This window comes from Aythya marila (genome assembly GCF_965140915.1).
Source record: "Aythya marila genome assembly, chromosome: 3".
Classification (NCBI taxonomy): Eukaryota; Metazoa; Chordata; class Aves; order Anseriformes; family Anatidae; genus Aythya; species Aythya marila.
Genome location: NC_139044.1, coordinates 7,365,939 through 7,382,464, shown reverse-complemented (window position 1 = coordinate 7,382,464; position 16,526 = coordinate 7,365,939). Strand labels below are relative to the sequence as shown.

General features: G+C 41.8%; 1 protein-coding gene across 9 annotated transcripts in view; it reads right to left on the bottom strand.

Annotated features, from left to right (window-relative positions):
• Positions 1-16,526, bottom strand: part of RTN4 (reticulon 4) — a 48,221-nt gene that overhangs the window by 13,048 nt on the left and 18,647 nt on the right. For 3 of the 9 annotated variants that reach the window (XM_082758243.1, XM_082758251.1, XM_082758244.1), the window contains one exon: positions 13,263-15,710. The exons of 4 other annotated variants lie outside the window; for them this stretch is intronic. In XM_082758243.1, the coding sequence (XP_082614369.1) occupies positions 13,263-15,710 (2,448 nt within the window). Of the gene's footprint in view, positions 1-2,654; positions 2,795-7,148; positions 7,324-13,262; positions 15,711-16,526 lie in introns of those variants that run through there. 2 more of the 9 variants (XM_082758249.1, XM_082758250.1) reach the window with 2 other exon arrangements.

Genomic DNA, 16,526 nt, shown 5'->3' with positions numbered 1-16,526 from the left:
TTCTACTTCCACAGCTGATTAGGCTTCACGAGAATAAATTCCTCTTCTGCATCAAAACTGCTTGTTAATAGTGGTAATGTAAGAGCTATTAAATGCAGAACTCAAGACAAATTACGAACAATTACTACTGTTACAACACAATCTTAGTAATCCTGTCCTGAACATTGCAGAAGTTAACTGTAAAATAGTGTATCACAATTCAGAACAGGATTCTTACTCTAAATTCCTGTAAACAAAGCAATTCAAAAACAGTACGATTATTATTTCTTGCAGGATGAAAGTGTGCTAATGCACCAACATTAAACAACTTAGTAGACTCTTTAGGGCAACAACTACATAATCCTTTTGTAGGTACAACACAACAACGCCACTGGAGCAATTTCACATGTTTCAGAAGCTGACGTCCTTTCTTAATTATTTCTGTAGGGAAACCACATTGAGCAGCAGGCACTGCAAAAACGAGAACTCTGGTGAGAAACATAGGGAAGCCATTTTCGTAATGCTAAATATTTTATCTAAATATTTAAATTACTGTATTGGTAGAAATTTCATCAAGCTCTACAGTCGGGTTATAGTTACACAAAGACTTTAAATTTGTCATAAGCCAAAACTGCTTTTGAAAGAAACAGTCTCAGCCCTCCTCCACTCAAGTCCCATTACTTTCTTCTGCAGGGCCATGCACAGAACTAGCCTGGCTCTCTGCACACAGCCAACAACCAGTGGGACAAATACAACAACACACCAACGAAGCAGTCGGCCAGATCAGATTCTGGATGCGGTTCACCACGTGACCCCACAGACATATGGGGTGAGAGATAGAGCAGCCGACCAAAGGAGGTGACACTGCTGCTCTCAGAACAGCATCAGTTTAAAGTCCTCGTCGAATTGCAGCCCAGCGTAGAGACCCGGTACTCATCTGGGTCTCTTCGTGCTACACAGCTGCACTGCTATCTTCCCTGTCAAACAAATGAAGCTCTAAGCCAAGGCAAGACAAGTACTTTTATTTACTATTTGTAAAAATCAATCAAACAAAAAGTAAGTCTCGGTAAAATTCCTTTGGTATGAACTATAAACCCTACATTGAACAACTTTTTATTTGGTTTGTTTGTCTCTAATCACAGAAGTGTCTGTCCGGGTCTCTGTACACCTTACATGAGCGAGTTCAGCATGCAGAAGTTGGCTAGGGATGAAGCTGTGAGCATGGCCTACAAAACACTGGGAACTGAAGAGCCCTTCCAAAACCGAGCCGTAAGTATCCCCAACGCTTGGGTGAGATTTTCAAAAATCGTCTTGACCAAAAAACATTCGTGGACATTTTGCTCCTAAATCATGCAAAAATCTTTGATTTTTCACCCTGAGTATTTGCTTCAGATACTGAAACTATATTTAGTTTTAAATGGTGCAATTTGAGCATCCATACATTAATATTAGGGTGACGCTCATGTGACACACTAAGCATGGCCATATTCTCCTTCCGCAGATGGCATTAGCTCTATCAATGCCATACTCCCTTCTCTGTAACACAATTTTAAAGCATCTACGCTGGTAGATGGTTCTTCCTGCTTCATAGGAAACCATGTGTTACAACTGGTAGCGTGTTATACCTGAACCCAGTTATAAAAATGTGAAGACAATAATTCATCTGTATGACAGTTTCCAAAATGGGAGAAATAAAGACAAATTGCTGGAATTAAAGCACACCATAAACACCAAATGGCTTCCAGCAACCTATCTTCAAGTCTTTTGTTCTCAGTAATAAGAAAAATCCCCAAGCTAGGACCTCCCAGACCACAGTTAAGCTGCACAAGAAGACTTTTCCCCGTCACTCTGTCTCCACTCCATTTGGAGAACGACCAAATCAACCTCCATGTCACGACATGTGTATCTTGTTTCATAGTGAATTCTTCAAAGGGAAATTTGGTGTTATATATCACCTGAAAAATGGAATTGTAATTTTTAGTCCAGAGACTAAATGGTGAAATTGATTTATTTTTTTTCCCAATTGATCTGAAACAGGTATTTGCATTTCTTTCTAAAGTAAAAGAAAAGGTTAAAAGCATTACTATAAGCAGCTTTCTGGTGTTAACTTAAACATAAGATATTCACAGCAGATTAAAAAAAAAACAAACAAAAAAATGACTCCCAAGAACAGCACTGCCGAGCATGCCTCTTCTCACTGAAACTGTTTTAAGCTGTATTTTATACAACACAAACTATAATCTCATGCATTTAATGCAAGTATTCCAGGCCTATTCTAAAGCAAGAACAGCTGCCTACATTTGGTAAGCACGAACTGTCACTTGGCATATCTAAAAATAGTACTGCTAGCATCCGTGCCTTACATGCAGAACTCATCCAATTACATTTTGCTTATAAAGCAAGTGCCGTGATAGCAGGTTTATCACTGTATTTTTGAAGTATCTGCTTTCTTTCACAGACATTTATCTTAAAACGGAATCATTGTATACAGTTTTTTGATGACAAAAAATAGTGGTTTAATATATTTAACCTGACAATCCTCTTTAAAAAAAAAAAAACACGAACCGAGTAATCCACTCTTTTTTTAGAAAGAGAAATTAAAAGCCTCAAGATCTACAACAGAGCTTAACTCACACGCATGAAACAAACCAAAAAAAAAACAGGGGGGGACTAACCAATTTTGGCATCCATCTTGAGTTTGCTTGCATGCACCCAGATCTTGTACAGCTGACTACCCAGCGCCTTTTCACTTCCTGCTGGGGCGTTCAAAGGTCAGCAGATATACGCAACTGCCTGCCTGCTGGCTGCGTCTCGCTGCGAGCGCGAAATCTCGCAGGCAGGAGCAGGAGGCTGGCAGCCCGCAGCCAGGAGCCGCCCCTCTCCAAGTCCTTGGAACGCAGCTGCCAGGCAGAGATGCGTGCCTACAATGAACAACTACCCTGCACGCAGCCTTTAAGAACAAACAAACAAAGGGCTTCAGCACCATATAAAGACTATTTGTCTAACGGGAGAATGAAGATTTAAAAAAAAACGCAAGCAGCGTGTGATTTACAAGCATTGGGTGAACAACAGCCGTTACACTAGAATCTTTCTGTAATCTGAAACACAAGCAGAAAATCCTTATATTCTTCAAATAATAGTCAAAATAGCTTAGACACATAAATAGAAGCCTTTTCTGGATCAAGTTAAGAAGAGCGTTGTACTAACACAGAAGTTGAATACAAGCACTGAGAACAAGCAGCTCCCAAATGCATCTATGGTGCTAAAGGACAACTGTCATCATGACCATGAGGACCACAGTAGGTAAATTGCTGCCAATTTCTTTTCAGAGCAGCACTTTCCAGCTCCTTTAATTAAACTTCTTATTCACTTATGACAGTGATTTCACATTTCCACAGATCCTTCGTGAAGAGTACCTGGCAGGCGAGGTCTGAAGCCACATTTCTCTTCCCAAGCTTGATCAAGCAGCTGTGGGGGCAGACTGGGCTGGAAAACCCCAGCCCCAGCGAGAAGTCAGGAGTGGAGCAGCGAGCAGCCAGCCCATAGCCCTGCAGAGCCCTAGAGCACTCACCTCTGGGGAGCAGCTCAGGTTCAGACTCAGAGGCACCCCAAAAAACTGGTCATTAGTTTGGAGGGCCTGCTGGAAAAGACATCTGCGTGAAAGGGAAGCCTGTGCTTCTCCTTGCTGCAGGAAGGCAGCTAGAAGGACACTACTTGCTGCTGGTGATGGAGTGGCAGGAATGCTAACCTGGAGACACTGCAAGCAGCACGCAGTCAGAGAGTGATGTTACACCCAGGTAACCAAACCAGAGCAGATCCCTGACCTTACAGTCCTGCCAGATATTGCCTACGTACTGAAATACCCCACCTGAAGCAATTTCAATCACACTACAGAGAAGGTCTTAAATGCATCCCAATGGGTGGTCAAAGCCTTCCAAGCACAGGCCCCATTAGCACACTCGAGTTTCACATTTTAAAGACTTTCCACATCAAAATGACAAGGTTACCTTTTTTTTTTTTTTTTCCCTCCAAGTTGTGGTTGCCATTGTAAGCAGGAGCAGTTACAGAGGGGGCTACTTTACCCTGATCAGATGCTGGGAGCCAGATGGGTCTTGCGATCACCTTGACCACCAAGTCAGCAAACACCAAACCAGCCCCAAGCTGCAAACACAGTGTGGTCATGGCATGACTGCATGTGGTGCCAAGCTTGTGGGGCCGGCTCCAACCCACAGAGCCTTCCCTGCCCTGAGGAGAGGCACTACAAAGAAGCACCAAGTCCAGCGGGACCGACGGGTCTACCTGCAGCCCAAAGGTCAGTCGGTGAGCCTGGATCATATACACCTTTCAGACCTGGCACATCTGCCCCACAATCCGCAGCAATGAAAAAAAGATACAGATTCCACAAAGTACATGCTAGAATGAAAATAAAGTCCAACACTACCGGGTTACCCACCCCACAAATGCAAAGACTATCTAACAGTTTTAATTGAGCCACTGCAGTACGTTTTCTTTCATTTCTACTTAATCGTACACCCACAGATGCATGCCCTCATGCACAACATACGAACTGAGGAAACCATTTTGAAGTCCTGTTTACTCCTCATGAAATTTTTAAAAATCAAAGGCTGCATGAGCCTATGCAACCCTTTCCACCTTTTATGAAATCTGAACCAGAACTCAGAGATATTTTCAGTATACAAATCAAAAATGATAAAATAAAATACTCCTGGGATATCCTGGGTGTACAGCTGTGGTGTTCATCCTATATTACCATTATTCAGCGATTAAAACCTGACAACCCATTGAAATTATTAAAAAATAATAATCCATTCTAGACACTTCGGTACTGATTACTCCATGGGGGCTGTCTTTAAATGTGCTAAAAATAAAAGTGTTGCCATCCCCAGGGTAAACTTATTTCACCCTGCTTATCTCGATGATCAATAGCACAGGTTAGGGAAGTTTACCACTATCACTGTGCTGCTTTCTCAATTACTACAGCTGTACCAGAAGAAACATGCATATCAAAAACAAGTTTAAGATTATTTTAAGTAGAAAGTAGTGCTCTAGGTGGAAAATCTATGAACCATACTTTTGGCTCTTCTCTGATTTTAGATTTGATTGTTACTTCATTTTTTAAAGTTTATTTTTAAGCCTGGAAAAAAGCATGTTGCAATATTTGCTTCCATATTTATTTTGTGGCAAGGCGAATAGTGTCATAGATCCCTGAACTTTACCCATCATTTTCCACACCGCTGGAGCCTGACCTAACAAAGTAAGAAAACATGAAAGAGGACTTCTTCATCTCTTCATAAATAAATCTTAACAGAAACCACACTGCACAGTCACAAAAGGAGAGGAACCAGACTGTTCTGCTTCCCCAGAAAACCTTCTTGCTCTGCTTCCATTTTCTTACAGACCCTGACTATACCAGTTGTATTATAATTAAACCTCAAAGCAGTAGGGACTTCCTTGGAGGGAGAAACAGGCACGAAAACAGCTTCCTCCACCTAACGGGATGCCATTCTGTAAGAACAAGAAGAGGAATTTAAAACACTTCTTCAAACCAGCACAAAACATACGTGAAGGACAGCTTTGGTTTTGCTTTGCCCATTTGTTACCACTCCCAGGACATGCTCATCAGGTCCACGCTTTGCATAGAAGCCCGCAGACCCCAGGCCACTGGCCTCCCCACAGCTCATCTCCCCTCCATGCAGTAGCAGCTCACAGCTTACAGGGCTTGGCGTAACCCCCTGAGTACCCTCCTGTGCGATAAAGGCACGCTCATGATTGACAACTCATTAATTTTAATCCAAGAAAGACTCTATTATTCTCAAGGCCTTGAATTCTGGGTTAGGAAACGCCTGCTTTCGGTTGCAGTGAGGGACGGACTACAGCCAATCCTGCTCGTTGGGTTGCAAAAGAAAGCCTGAAAATGGGGCCAAAGTGCCCAAAGGTAACTCGTTCAATTTTCACAGAATTCTTCCAACCCCACCCTCTTTTCAGTTTTTTAAACCCAAGAATTTCAGGCCTGACATAGGGAGCGCTGAACATTTAAAATAATTACACATTAATACATATTACAAAACACTGCAGGGTATTTTTTCCTAATATTTTACAGCCCTTTAATGAAAGCTTACAACTGAGAATGGTTGTCTTCAGGGCAAAGAATTTTCACCTGCAGCACTTTTTTTCTACATATTTAAATTTTGATAGAGCATTTTACAGATTCTAGACAGCTGGCAATTTTGCCTGAGGAGGGAAAAAAAAAACAAAAAAACGCAAATTTGAAACAATAGTTTTAAAGAAGAGGAAAACTTCCTAAATACAAGTACCAAGCACGACAGGGACCTTTAAGAAGTTTAGTATCCAGAGATAATTAAAATTTTTTAAAGCTTGTCTTGTTGATAAAGTTTGAAGATTATGTATTTGAATAAGGCTTAAACTCTTACACACTGAGCACTAATCACAGAGATCCACAGAGATTTACAATGGTGATCTCCCATTGGTGGTTACAGGAACAAAGGTCAGCACCACGCTAATTTAAGGCTAGCTACTTATTTACCTGAAACAATTTGATATTAGACCTTTAAGTTCTCAAAATCTAGCACAGTTTTACCTAGAATCCAACAGAATTACAAAAAATCCTAAGCAAACACAATTAACAGTAGACCCCAAACATGGTATATACCAAAGGGAAAAAAAAAAAAACAGCCTGCTATAGCCTGCATGCAATTTCTCCTCATAAAATTACTGAGCTGCATGACCTGCAAACATGAGATTCTTTTGAGCTAATGGTTAATATTATTAAATTATTAATAACCTAGGAATTTCAACAACTAAAATCAGACTATGCTGGTATTTGTGCAATGCATACCAAAATAAGCTGTTCTTTAATACATTCTGTAGGACTGGAGAAGATCTGCAGTGCCACACAAGCTATTTCATCTACATAAATAATTTATTCTTTCTGCATTGCTCATATTTATCCATTCTAACCTACAGCTTTTACAATTTTTACATATACTACAAACAGAACTTACATCTTCAGATACATTTCACCATCAAATACATGCTACAAATACCGTTTGTTAAAAGCAACCCGCAGCATCTTTAGCTTAAAAAAAAAAAAAAAAAAAAAAAAGGAAAAAAGGTAAAAGAACAAATACCCTTATCCTTCCAACTGCTCGGCTGACTGTCCATCTCTCCCAGTGATCTACCCTCCAGCTGTGATTATCAATTATGCATACCAACAGGACAGCTGCAAGAGGAGAAATCTACAGCCCGGGATGGCAAACATGGGCTTCCCCAGCAGCGTCTGCAGTCTGCTGCTGCACTGGTGCTGCAGGAGGCCGGTCAGCTGACGGCGCGGGGTGTGGAGCACGGCTGACGCAGTGCGAGCTGTAACCAGGCTGCTAACGCTGCTCCGGCACCGAGGCAGGGAGGCAATCCCCGGCTGTTGCAGCCATTTGCTTCTCACTGTTCAACAGAACCGAAAAGATGCAGGGCGGAGGACGAGACCGCCGGCACCCACATGAAGGGAGGCAGCAGCTGGCTCGACCCCACGGAGCAGCACCGGGAGCAGCAGCGGTGCAGCGAGGCTCAGCGCAGGTTAACAGAAGCCAGAGCACCCTAAGCAGCTTTTCACAACGGCGTGGAGCTCCAAGTGGCAATCCAACACAGGAGCATGAACAGATTGCTTTTCAAGCTATGGTTAAAGCACACTCACACATCTGCTCTGTGTAGGCTTTTCCCTCATTTTAAAAACAACTGTCTGGCTGCATATGTGACTAACAGACATCTTTGTAACGCACCTCTCCTGTTAAGTAAAACAAAAAAGCCTAAAGGAAAACACGGTAGGACCTTACCCATGCCTGTAATAAAAGCAAGGGGCTCATGAAGAATACAAGTCTTTTTTGCTGGTATCTTTAGTCGTCATGAACCTTTCAGACATATTTAATTTCAGTGGAGCACAGACAGAACAGCTATCTCGCCCTCTGCCTAATGCCTGCAGACTAACACCTCCTCTTTTAAATCAACATCCTATGTTGTCAGCTACAGATCTGACAATTAAATTTTCCCATCGCTTAAATAAAAATGAGAACAACCCATAGGTTTATACTACTAATGTGTAAGAAGAAATACAAAGTATTGCACAGACATGAGACGAGCAGAAACTAGAAACTCAAAATCTGAAAGAGCTGTGAGATCCATGTTGTCCTTCTGTTTTCCATTCATGTGGAAAAATGTATGGCTTTTCTCTAGCATGGAGTCTCTCTTTAATACTTGTGGCTGTCAAGAAGAAAAAGACACACTAAAAACTCCCCAGTGCTGCTCTAAAACCTCTTAAAAAAACGATAAGCTATTTTCAAAAGAATGAGAAAAGGGCATTCAGACATCTCCATGGAAATCCTGCAGAATGGCTGGGATGGGGATGCTGATCGCTCCATAAAGAGCCACTTTTAGTTTTCCAGTAGAAGAGACAATCTCACGTGGAGAAAGATTACCACAAAATTAACTGAAAACCCTATATATTGCTTCAATTACTACACAGATTTAAAGATCTTTTTATGGCATAATTGGTTACGTTCATTTTTAATTTATAGAAGATAGGCATTTTATTCTCAATTCCAACAGGCAAATCAAAACCCAGACCATAAGAGGGGCATGCGAAATGTACACTTTTCACCCTATAGTGAAAAAGTACAAAACATATCTAAAAACCTGCTTCTGTCTCTGAGCTGAAATTCCCAATAGCAACTAGAAGCCACCAAAAGCTGTGTTTCTCCCCTCACTCTTCAGATAGCTGCACTGTCACTAAATTAATTAAATCATCATGCTTTCAGAAAGTTCCTTCTGTCAGTTGCCAGATTTCTAGACACTCGACCAAAACCTCATCGCTTCTCCTTTGCCTTCCTTCCCCATATCCTTCTCCAGGAAGGCTCGTGCAGCACAGCGCTGCCCAAGCAGCAGGCGCTGAGCCACGCCGCCAGCCCTGCCTCCCAGCCCACAGGGGCACCATCTCCCTGGGCAGGAATTTCTCCCTGGCCTCCTCAGCCGGCATGTCACTATTTGCGTACTCAGCCTTCATTGCTACCACTCCATGCAAATGATACCTAAAACAAAGTCAGAATGCCCCTGCGCTCACATCTCCCGTGCCAGGAAAGATTCACAGCCCCCTGTAACGCTACTCTGCATCTGCACTGTGCCCACAGTCCTGCCTAAGCTTCACTGTGTCTGCATGTTTCTGCCCCAACATCCAGGCTAGAGCTCCCCAGCCAACAGGCTGGTTACAGAACGATATTACCAAGCGACCCAGACAACGCAGACAGATGCAATCAAGTTCAAAGCGCGTCCCTCTGCTGATGTACCTATGTTCAAAGGGACTGCACGGCTGCAGGGCGGGTGCCTTACTCACCAAACCGTCATTAAATCTCCCCCAGCAGCTGCCTGTTATGTTCCTGACTTGGAGCAGGGGAACACTTGGATGGTTACCTGATTCTGCTCGCGCCTGACATGGCTCTCAGTGCTGGCCGCCCATCTGTGCTTCTGGGAAAGCTGATAATTTACCACAAACACTCCATTTTCTCCATAATTCTTCCACACCCAAAACGCCTCACTCTGAACTCTGCAAAAGCCTTTACCTCTCAACAGGGGTGACCTAAGCTCCAATGAAACACAGCAGGTCTATGGCTTTCCTTCAGAAGGACTTCACTCAAGGTTTTTGCTTTTAATTCTTCCTGCTCCTCCCCAGAGTCTCTACGCTGGAAGAGAAGTCTCTATTTATGATGCCCTCAAGAGCCAAATAATCTAAAAATATAACCAGGTGAAAGTAAATCAAGATTTTATCTTGAATCAAATGTTATTTTACAAATAACCTGCTCCTGAAGGAAACTGATCTGAGGCATTCTAGGGTATTTTTCCCTCAGTCAAATAAAAAACAAAACCAATGCTTCCCATCTGCTGAACTGCTCTACCTAAGTGAGCTACAAATAAACAGAAATGAACCAAGTGGATGCAGTGCTGGTGCAAGACAGCATTTCTAATTTCTTTTACACTTCATGTAACAGCAACAACCTGGCTTGCTGTTGCAGAACCACAGGATGTATTTTATTTCTGCCCTTACTGTCTGGGAGTAAAAAGAAAAGCTTTGCCACCAATACCACTCAGCTACCCTCTCAGAGCACAATAAATGCGCCCCCTCAAAAAGATATAAAATACGTAAGGTGTCAGTACTTTGCTGTATTTTTGTAATTCAAGTACTGAGCACTGTTAGCACATACAAATAAGAGCTGTGTAAGCCTGTACAATCTAGTGTTAACCCCAGCACATCCAAACACACCTGCAGAGAACAAAAAGCACCACGAAACATGGGTTTCCTGTGAAACTGACTGCCTGACAATCAACTTCTCAAAGCCATTTCTTAAACTTCCTGCAACACTTGGCACGAACAGTCTGAGTAATTTAAAATGCCTGCATAGTTACACTGAGGTACACAACTACACGTCACGAACACGAGTTTAGGTTTTGGGGACTCTACGGCATACTTTGAGTTTGCAATTTGGTCAAATAAAGAACTCTGTGCGCCATGCATCAAAAAAAGATTATGGAATGGTGTTTTTCTATCATATTCATGCGAACTAACTGCCTGTATCCGGAAGTAAATAGGTGTTATTGTGAAGAAAGTCTGCACAACAAAAGGGCTAAGCTTTGTAACAGGTTCCAACTCTGCGAATATTAAGTGAACTTCAACATGTCAGAATTTCTCAAAACCTTGAATGCAATCCTCTGGAAGTCATATTGAGCTCCTGTTCCTTTACAAACACTAGGTGGCATCAAAGCCCTCTTTAATGAACATGCTGTAAAAGGAGTGCCCACAGCCCCCGCTGCACCACAGCCCTACACACACCCCCATGGGAACAAGGCCTGAGCGAAGCTGCAGCTGCTGAGGACAAGGAGGGAAGGGCCCCTCTGAGGGCACAGCAGCTTTACAGAGATGGAAAATACAGGTTTTAAAGCCCAGTCGGAGCAGCAGGGTTATCTGCTAAAAAGCTAATACAGCCCAAATTGAAAAATGAAGGCAAAAAAAAACAAACACGCTTTTCATGATCTCTTAAGGCGACACTCGAGTGTTCAACAGTCATAGGCACTGGTGTTGCAGAGTGGTCTTTGCCCTTGAAACTACTCTAAGTAGTAACATCTTAAATGGAGATAGGCTTCTTTAGTTTAGTTCTGAATTACTTTGGCAATTTTTTTAAAATCTGTGCTGCCATGAAGTACACGGCCCCTGTGGTCTGACACCATTACAGAACACAACAGGCAGCCCACAGCTCTGTCAGGCAGCCCACAGCTCTGTCAGGCAGCATTAAACAAACCCAGTGCTACCGGCGAGGCTGTTAAAAGCTTTGTGTGCTTTACTGGGGTGATGGTTTTTATTAAAAAACATAATCTGCAGTCATTTTTGGGTTGCTGTTGGCTCCCTGCAGTCCACTGGTACAGTCAGAAGTTACAGCTGCAGGTGCACAGAGGCATGCTTGCATTTAGGTCAGCTTTCAACAAACAGGAGCGGTAAGTATTTGAGAACATCACAATACAGCTAGACTCAGAAGCACACACACACACATTCACTCCTGGCCCTGTGAATGACCCCCCTTCCTTTCTGAGAGAGTGGGAAGCAACTAAGTGTTCTTTGTTTTGTTACTCTGTCTGCTACTTTGTGTTTAAGTAATTGGGTATCAAAATTAAATTTTATTCAAGGCTTGTGGTCAGAATCTGGAGGCAGGTCCCAGAAGCGCAGTTCCATGTTCCATAACACAGTAACCATGAGCAAAAAACAGCACATACTTTAAAAAGCAAACATAAATCTAGAAAAAAAAGGATGATTTTCATTTTGTATTCTCATCTATTTAACTTTAAGAAAATGTTCCTCTATAATAAGACAGAAAATTATTTTTTCTTCCCAAGCAATACAGCATATCAAAAAGCACAACTGCTTTATAGGGTGAATACAACCACTGACAGAGACTGCAGACAGCTCCCCAGTTCCCAGCCCCCTGCCCCTCAGCTAACATAGAAGCAGGACAGATGGGTGCCCTGTCACAGCATCGTGCCACTAGACAGGAGAACGCAGACAGTCTTCAACTCCCTCCTCTGCTTTCATGCGCAGTTCCATACAGACAGAACAGCAACAGCTGTGTCCTTGTCAGACCCAAAAACTTCCTGTTAAAAGAACTAACAAAAAAGCTAAAATATATACATGTAACATTCAGGGTTTCTTTTTGTTTGTTGGTTTTAATCTCTTAACTAACATTTTTGCAATAAGGCTTTTTGCCCAAACATTTGATTTTATTATAAAAACATAACTGTGCTTTCTGCAGTAATAGGTTTTAGTGGGAAAGCTTCTGGTGCTAGACTGTAAAGCAGCAGCAGAGTACTGTGACATCAGAAAGCAAAGTACTCCTCTGGTCTACAGGAAGCTGGAGCTCCACAATCCACACAATCCATTCAGTGTAGAATGCAAGGGAAAATTGACAGCAGTCTTATCCTTTCTTAATTCTCTGAAATATTAACTACGTTGAAATGCAAGTCCCACATGAAAGTTATCATCTCTGCTGTATGTAAACCAATTTTAATGTTTGCAGGATACTGAACTTCTTACTGGCCACTTTCCTACTAACCTGAACAAGTAACTCCCTCATGTGTGCTATTTATTTTAAACCACTGGCCTTGATCTAATAAAAGCTGCAAGTCATGTTGAGTGGAGCTGTATGGTTCCTTTTCCATATTCCAAACACAAGTTGTACATATCACAGCAAAAATGATATTTTCCTAGATTTCAAAGTCTGATGATTAACTGAATTCTGTATAAAAAGAAAAACACCCTTCAAATTGTGCACATGGAGCAGACTGAGACACCAGATTCTGCTTACTATCATGTAGTAAGAGCAAATTTGGAAGGCCATCTAATGCCCAACCTGCAGACAATCACAGAAGAGCTTGCAGTGAGCAGTGACTTATTTCTGTGTCAACAGATCACCAGCAGGAGAACTGAAGGAGAAACCTGAAGACAGCGAGTCCAGCCCTGATAAACAGGAAAAAAAAAAGTACTAAAGTAGTCAGAATATGAAAAAGCTAAGAGTGCAGGCACTAACGTTTTTGTTACCCTCAACCTATACAGGGAAGTTTGCAGAACATGACTTAAAAAAGATTAAATCATGACATGCTTAAGTGTAGCTAAAGAATTACAAAGATTAGTGAACTGCAAGACAGTGTACACAGATTACCTGAAGATTTACTCAGCTTTGCTGAAAATACAGCAGTAGGCTTTTCCTTTTCTTTAATTGAAGCAGCTTCTCTCTCAGCTTCCTTCTCAAAAGCTTCTGGTTTTACTACACTGACTATCTCTTTTTCAGTGGATACAGGTAAGGTATCTGTGGCTGGTAAGGACAATATGGATGCTTCAGGCACTTCTCTGTCCACTGCCTCCAAGGACTTTTTCAAGACACGAGCATCTTCTTCAGCTTTAACTTCTACATTCTTTATAGACAGATCACAGGGTAGCTCTGGGCAAGGCAACTGCCCCTTCTCATCTTTGATCTCATAACTGATACCTTCGCTTTCATCTTTGTGCATGATTTCTCTGTCAGCAACTTCTGCCACAAATTCGGGAACAGTTTTAGGATCAACTACCATCACAAAGTCTTCTGCTACTGAGATTGGGGAAGACTCTGTGGATGAGAGACCTTTGCTGTCTCCTGTTTTTGGTTCTGTAGCAACAGATACATCAGCTGAGTAAGTCATAGCATTCAGCTCTTCCATTTGAAGGGGAATCTTCTCTGCCTTAGCTATTTTTGTAGGTGTTGGCTCAGATGGCTGCGTGGCCACACTTTTGGAAGAGTCCAGTTCGGCTGGGAAAGACTCCAGATAAGGCTTGCCTGGGGCAGCTACTGAATCTACAAGTTGTTCTTCATGTTCATCATCAGTTACAATGCTCTCAGTTGATTTACTTTTTAAGATGAGAGACTGCTCTTCACTTTCTTTCTCAGGAAAGTCAGATATCACCTCTCTATTAAACAAGTCAGATTTTCCAAACTGTGAAGACAGTTTTTCAACAAACTCTTTGTGTTCAGGCACATCCTGAGAAATGCATTCTGTTACTGGCATCTTTGAATAATCTGTTAAAGATGAAGAAGCAGATTCACCAGAGACCTTTGTTTCCTTAATTAAGTCACATGCAATAGATATATACGGAGTCTCTGTATCTTCAGGACTGGCACTACTCTCACGATCAGCTTTAAGTGTCAATTCCTCTTTTGCTTCTTGGGCCTTTGTCGATGGTACATTCACTGCTTCCTGGTATAAGGGAGGTTTTTCTGCCTCTTGCTTTACATTCTCATAATTAGCAGTAGGAATAAATGTTTCTAATGGGGAAGCTTCAAGCTGCACAGTAGATGTTTCTGTACCAGCAGTCCCACTGCTTAGCGGGGCTTCCATGACAATATCAGGCAATACTGGTGATGGAGCAGCTTCCGAGCCTTCGAATGAGGGGCAGAGCTGCGTCACAGGTTTCAGAGTCTCTTGTACTGACTCGGAGGTTTGAACTAAATCAATCTTCGTTTCATAAGCAAGTTTGGTACATGCCACATCATGCATTTCACTTTCATATGCTTCTTGTACTAGATCAGGAGTAAGACCTTCAGGCATACTCGCTGCAATGTCAGATAGCCTATCAGCAGTGCTATCTGTTTCAGCATAGTCAGCTTCCTGGCCTTCCTGCTTGCCAACTGCTCGAGTACTAAAATCACCTTGTTCTGTGTTCTGAGCTTTCATCTCTGCAATTTTTTTCTCGTCATCGGTTCTATTTTCTGAAGTGCCTTCCTCTAGTGGAGAAAGAGATTTGACTTTGTCACCATCAGGAGTTACAGAGGCTTCAAATTTAGTGCAAGTGATGTAAGTCTGAGGAGGCTCTTTTACAGCTTCTGGGGTACTTGGGAAGGAGAGATCTTCAGCACTGCCTTCACTCTCTCTTTCATAATCCTTCTGCACCACCAGCTTATCTACACCGTATTTGTTATCTAAACTGCTTTCCACTGTGCCATCTATCTTACTTCCAACATCCTCTCTCAAGCTGCTCAGTCCATGACTAGGACCTTTTAATTCCCATATTGGCTCATATGGTTTGAAGTCTACATATTCTTCCCTCTGAACAGTGTCTTTTTTCAATGCTCCCTTTTCACCATAATCACCACCTTTGTACTTGTCTTTGTTATAGAAGATATCTTCCTCAATTTTCTCAGACAAATCTTCAGGAGATTCTGGAGACATTTTCAGCTGCTGTGCAGGCATTTTCTCCAGGTTACATAATTCTTTAGGGCCCTCTAGCTGCATTTCTTCTTCAGCTTGAGATAAAATGGCTGCTTCTGCTTTAGCGAATGGGGGTTCCATTTCTGAGTATTTCATCTTAGAAATGTCTTTGTTTCCCTCAGCAAGAAATGGATTTGTTATGTTTTCCATTGTTTCTTTACAAATCTCACTTGCATTTTCTCTGTAAATGCCTCTTGCAGGTAATCCATCTGAGAGTTTATCAAAGGCTGTGTGCTCTTTAAAGGGATCAGCTGAGAGAGGAGAGAAGGAGGGAAGAGAAGCAGCAGTATCACGTGGGACTGCAGTAAAATCCTCTTGACCAAGTGACTTAGCGCTACCTGGCTGCTCCTGCAAGTCCATAACTTTTTCTGTGACCGTGGACAGAAAGGAAAGTTAGAGAATGCAAGTGCTCTTAAAGTCAATGCAAATTTTCATGACAAGTTCACATGATGTTAGTTATGGAGAGGTTCTGAGTTCTGTAACAGATATTACTAGCCAAAAAACCAAAGTATCGTTTAAAGTATGCTATTCTATTTCATCTCTTCTAGCAGAGAAGTATGCAGGAAGTAGGCTAGAGAAGCAGCAACTTTTTGCAGTGCAAAGATCACAGTAAAGCTGAAGATGCCAGACAAGTACAGAGCATCCAAGTATAGCAGGCAATATTGTCAAAGTGCAGAGGGAAAAGAAACAGAAAGAGGGTATGTCCATACACTTGTGCATAAATATATGCACAGACGTTCATGCCAGTAAGAATTTTTTTTCAATTTTTTGTTTAAATAATGGGAATTTGGTGGACAATGTAGCTAACAAAACCCACTAAAAATATATAAAATTTTACTTATATGAAGTACTGCAGAAAGTTACTATGGATTAATTCTTTCTGCTAAATCAATAAAGCAACTATGCTTTAATGTGCTAACCCGCTAATAGTATCAACTGCTCTCTTACATCAAGGGTCCAAGAACTCACAGATGGCTGTAGTTTGTTTACAGAACAGTTTACCATGTAAATAAATGAATACGTATTAAAATATTGAACAGATCAACGGAAAATTCAAAACTGAAAAAGAATGAGAGGCGCTATTCTTGGACCCATGCTGACTTTTAGTAAAGGCAAACTCATTGGAAAGAGTTAATGAGATCAGATCAGAAATGCAGGATGTATTCAGACAAAGGTGAGCAGAA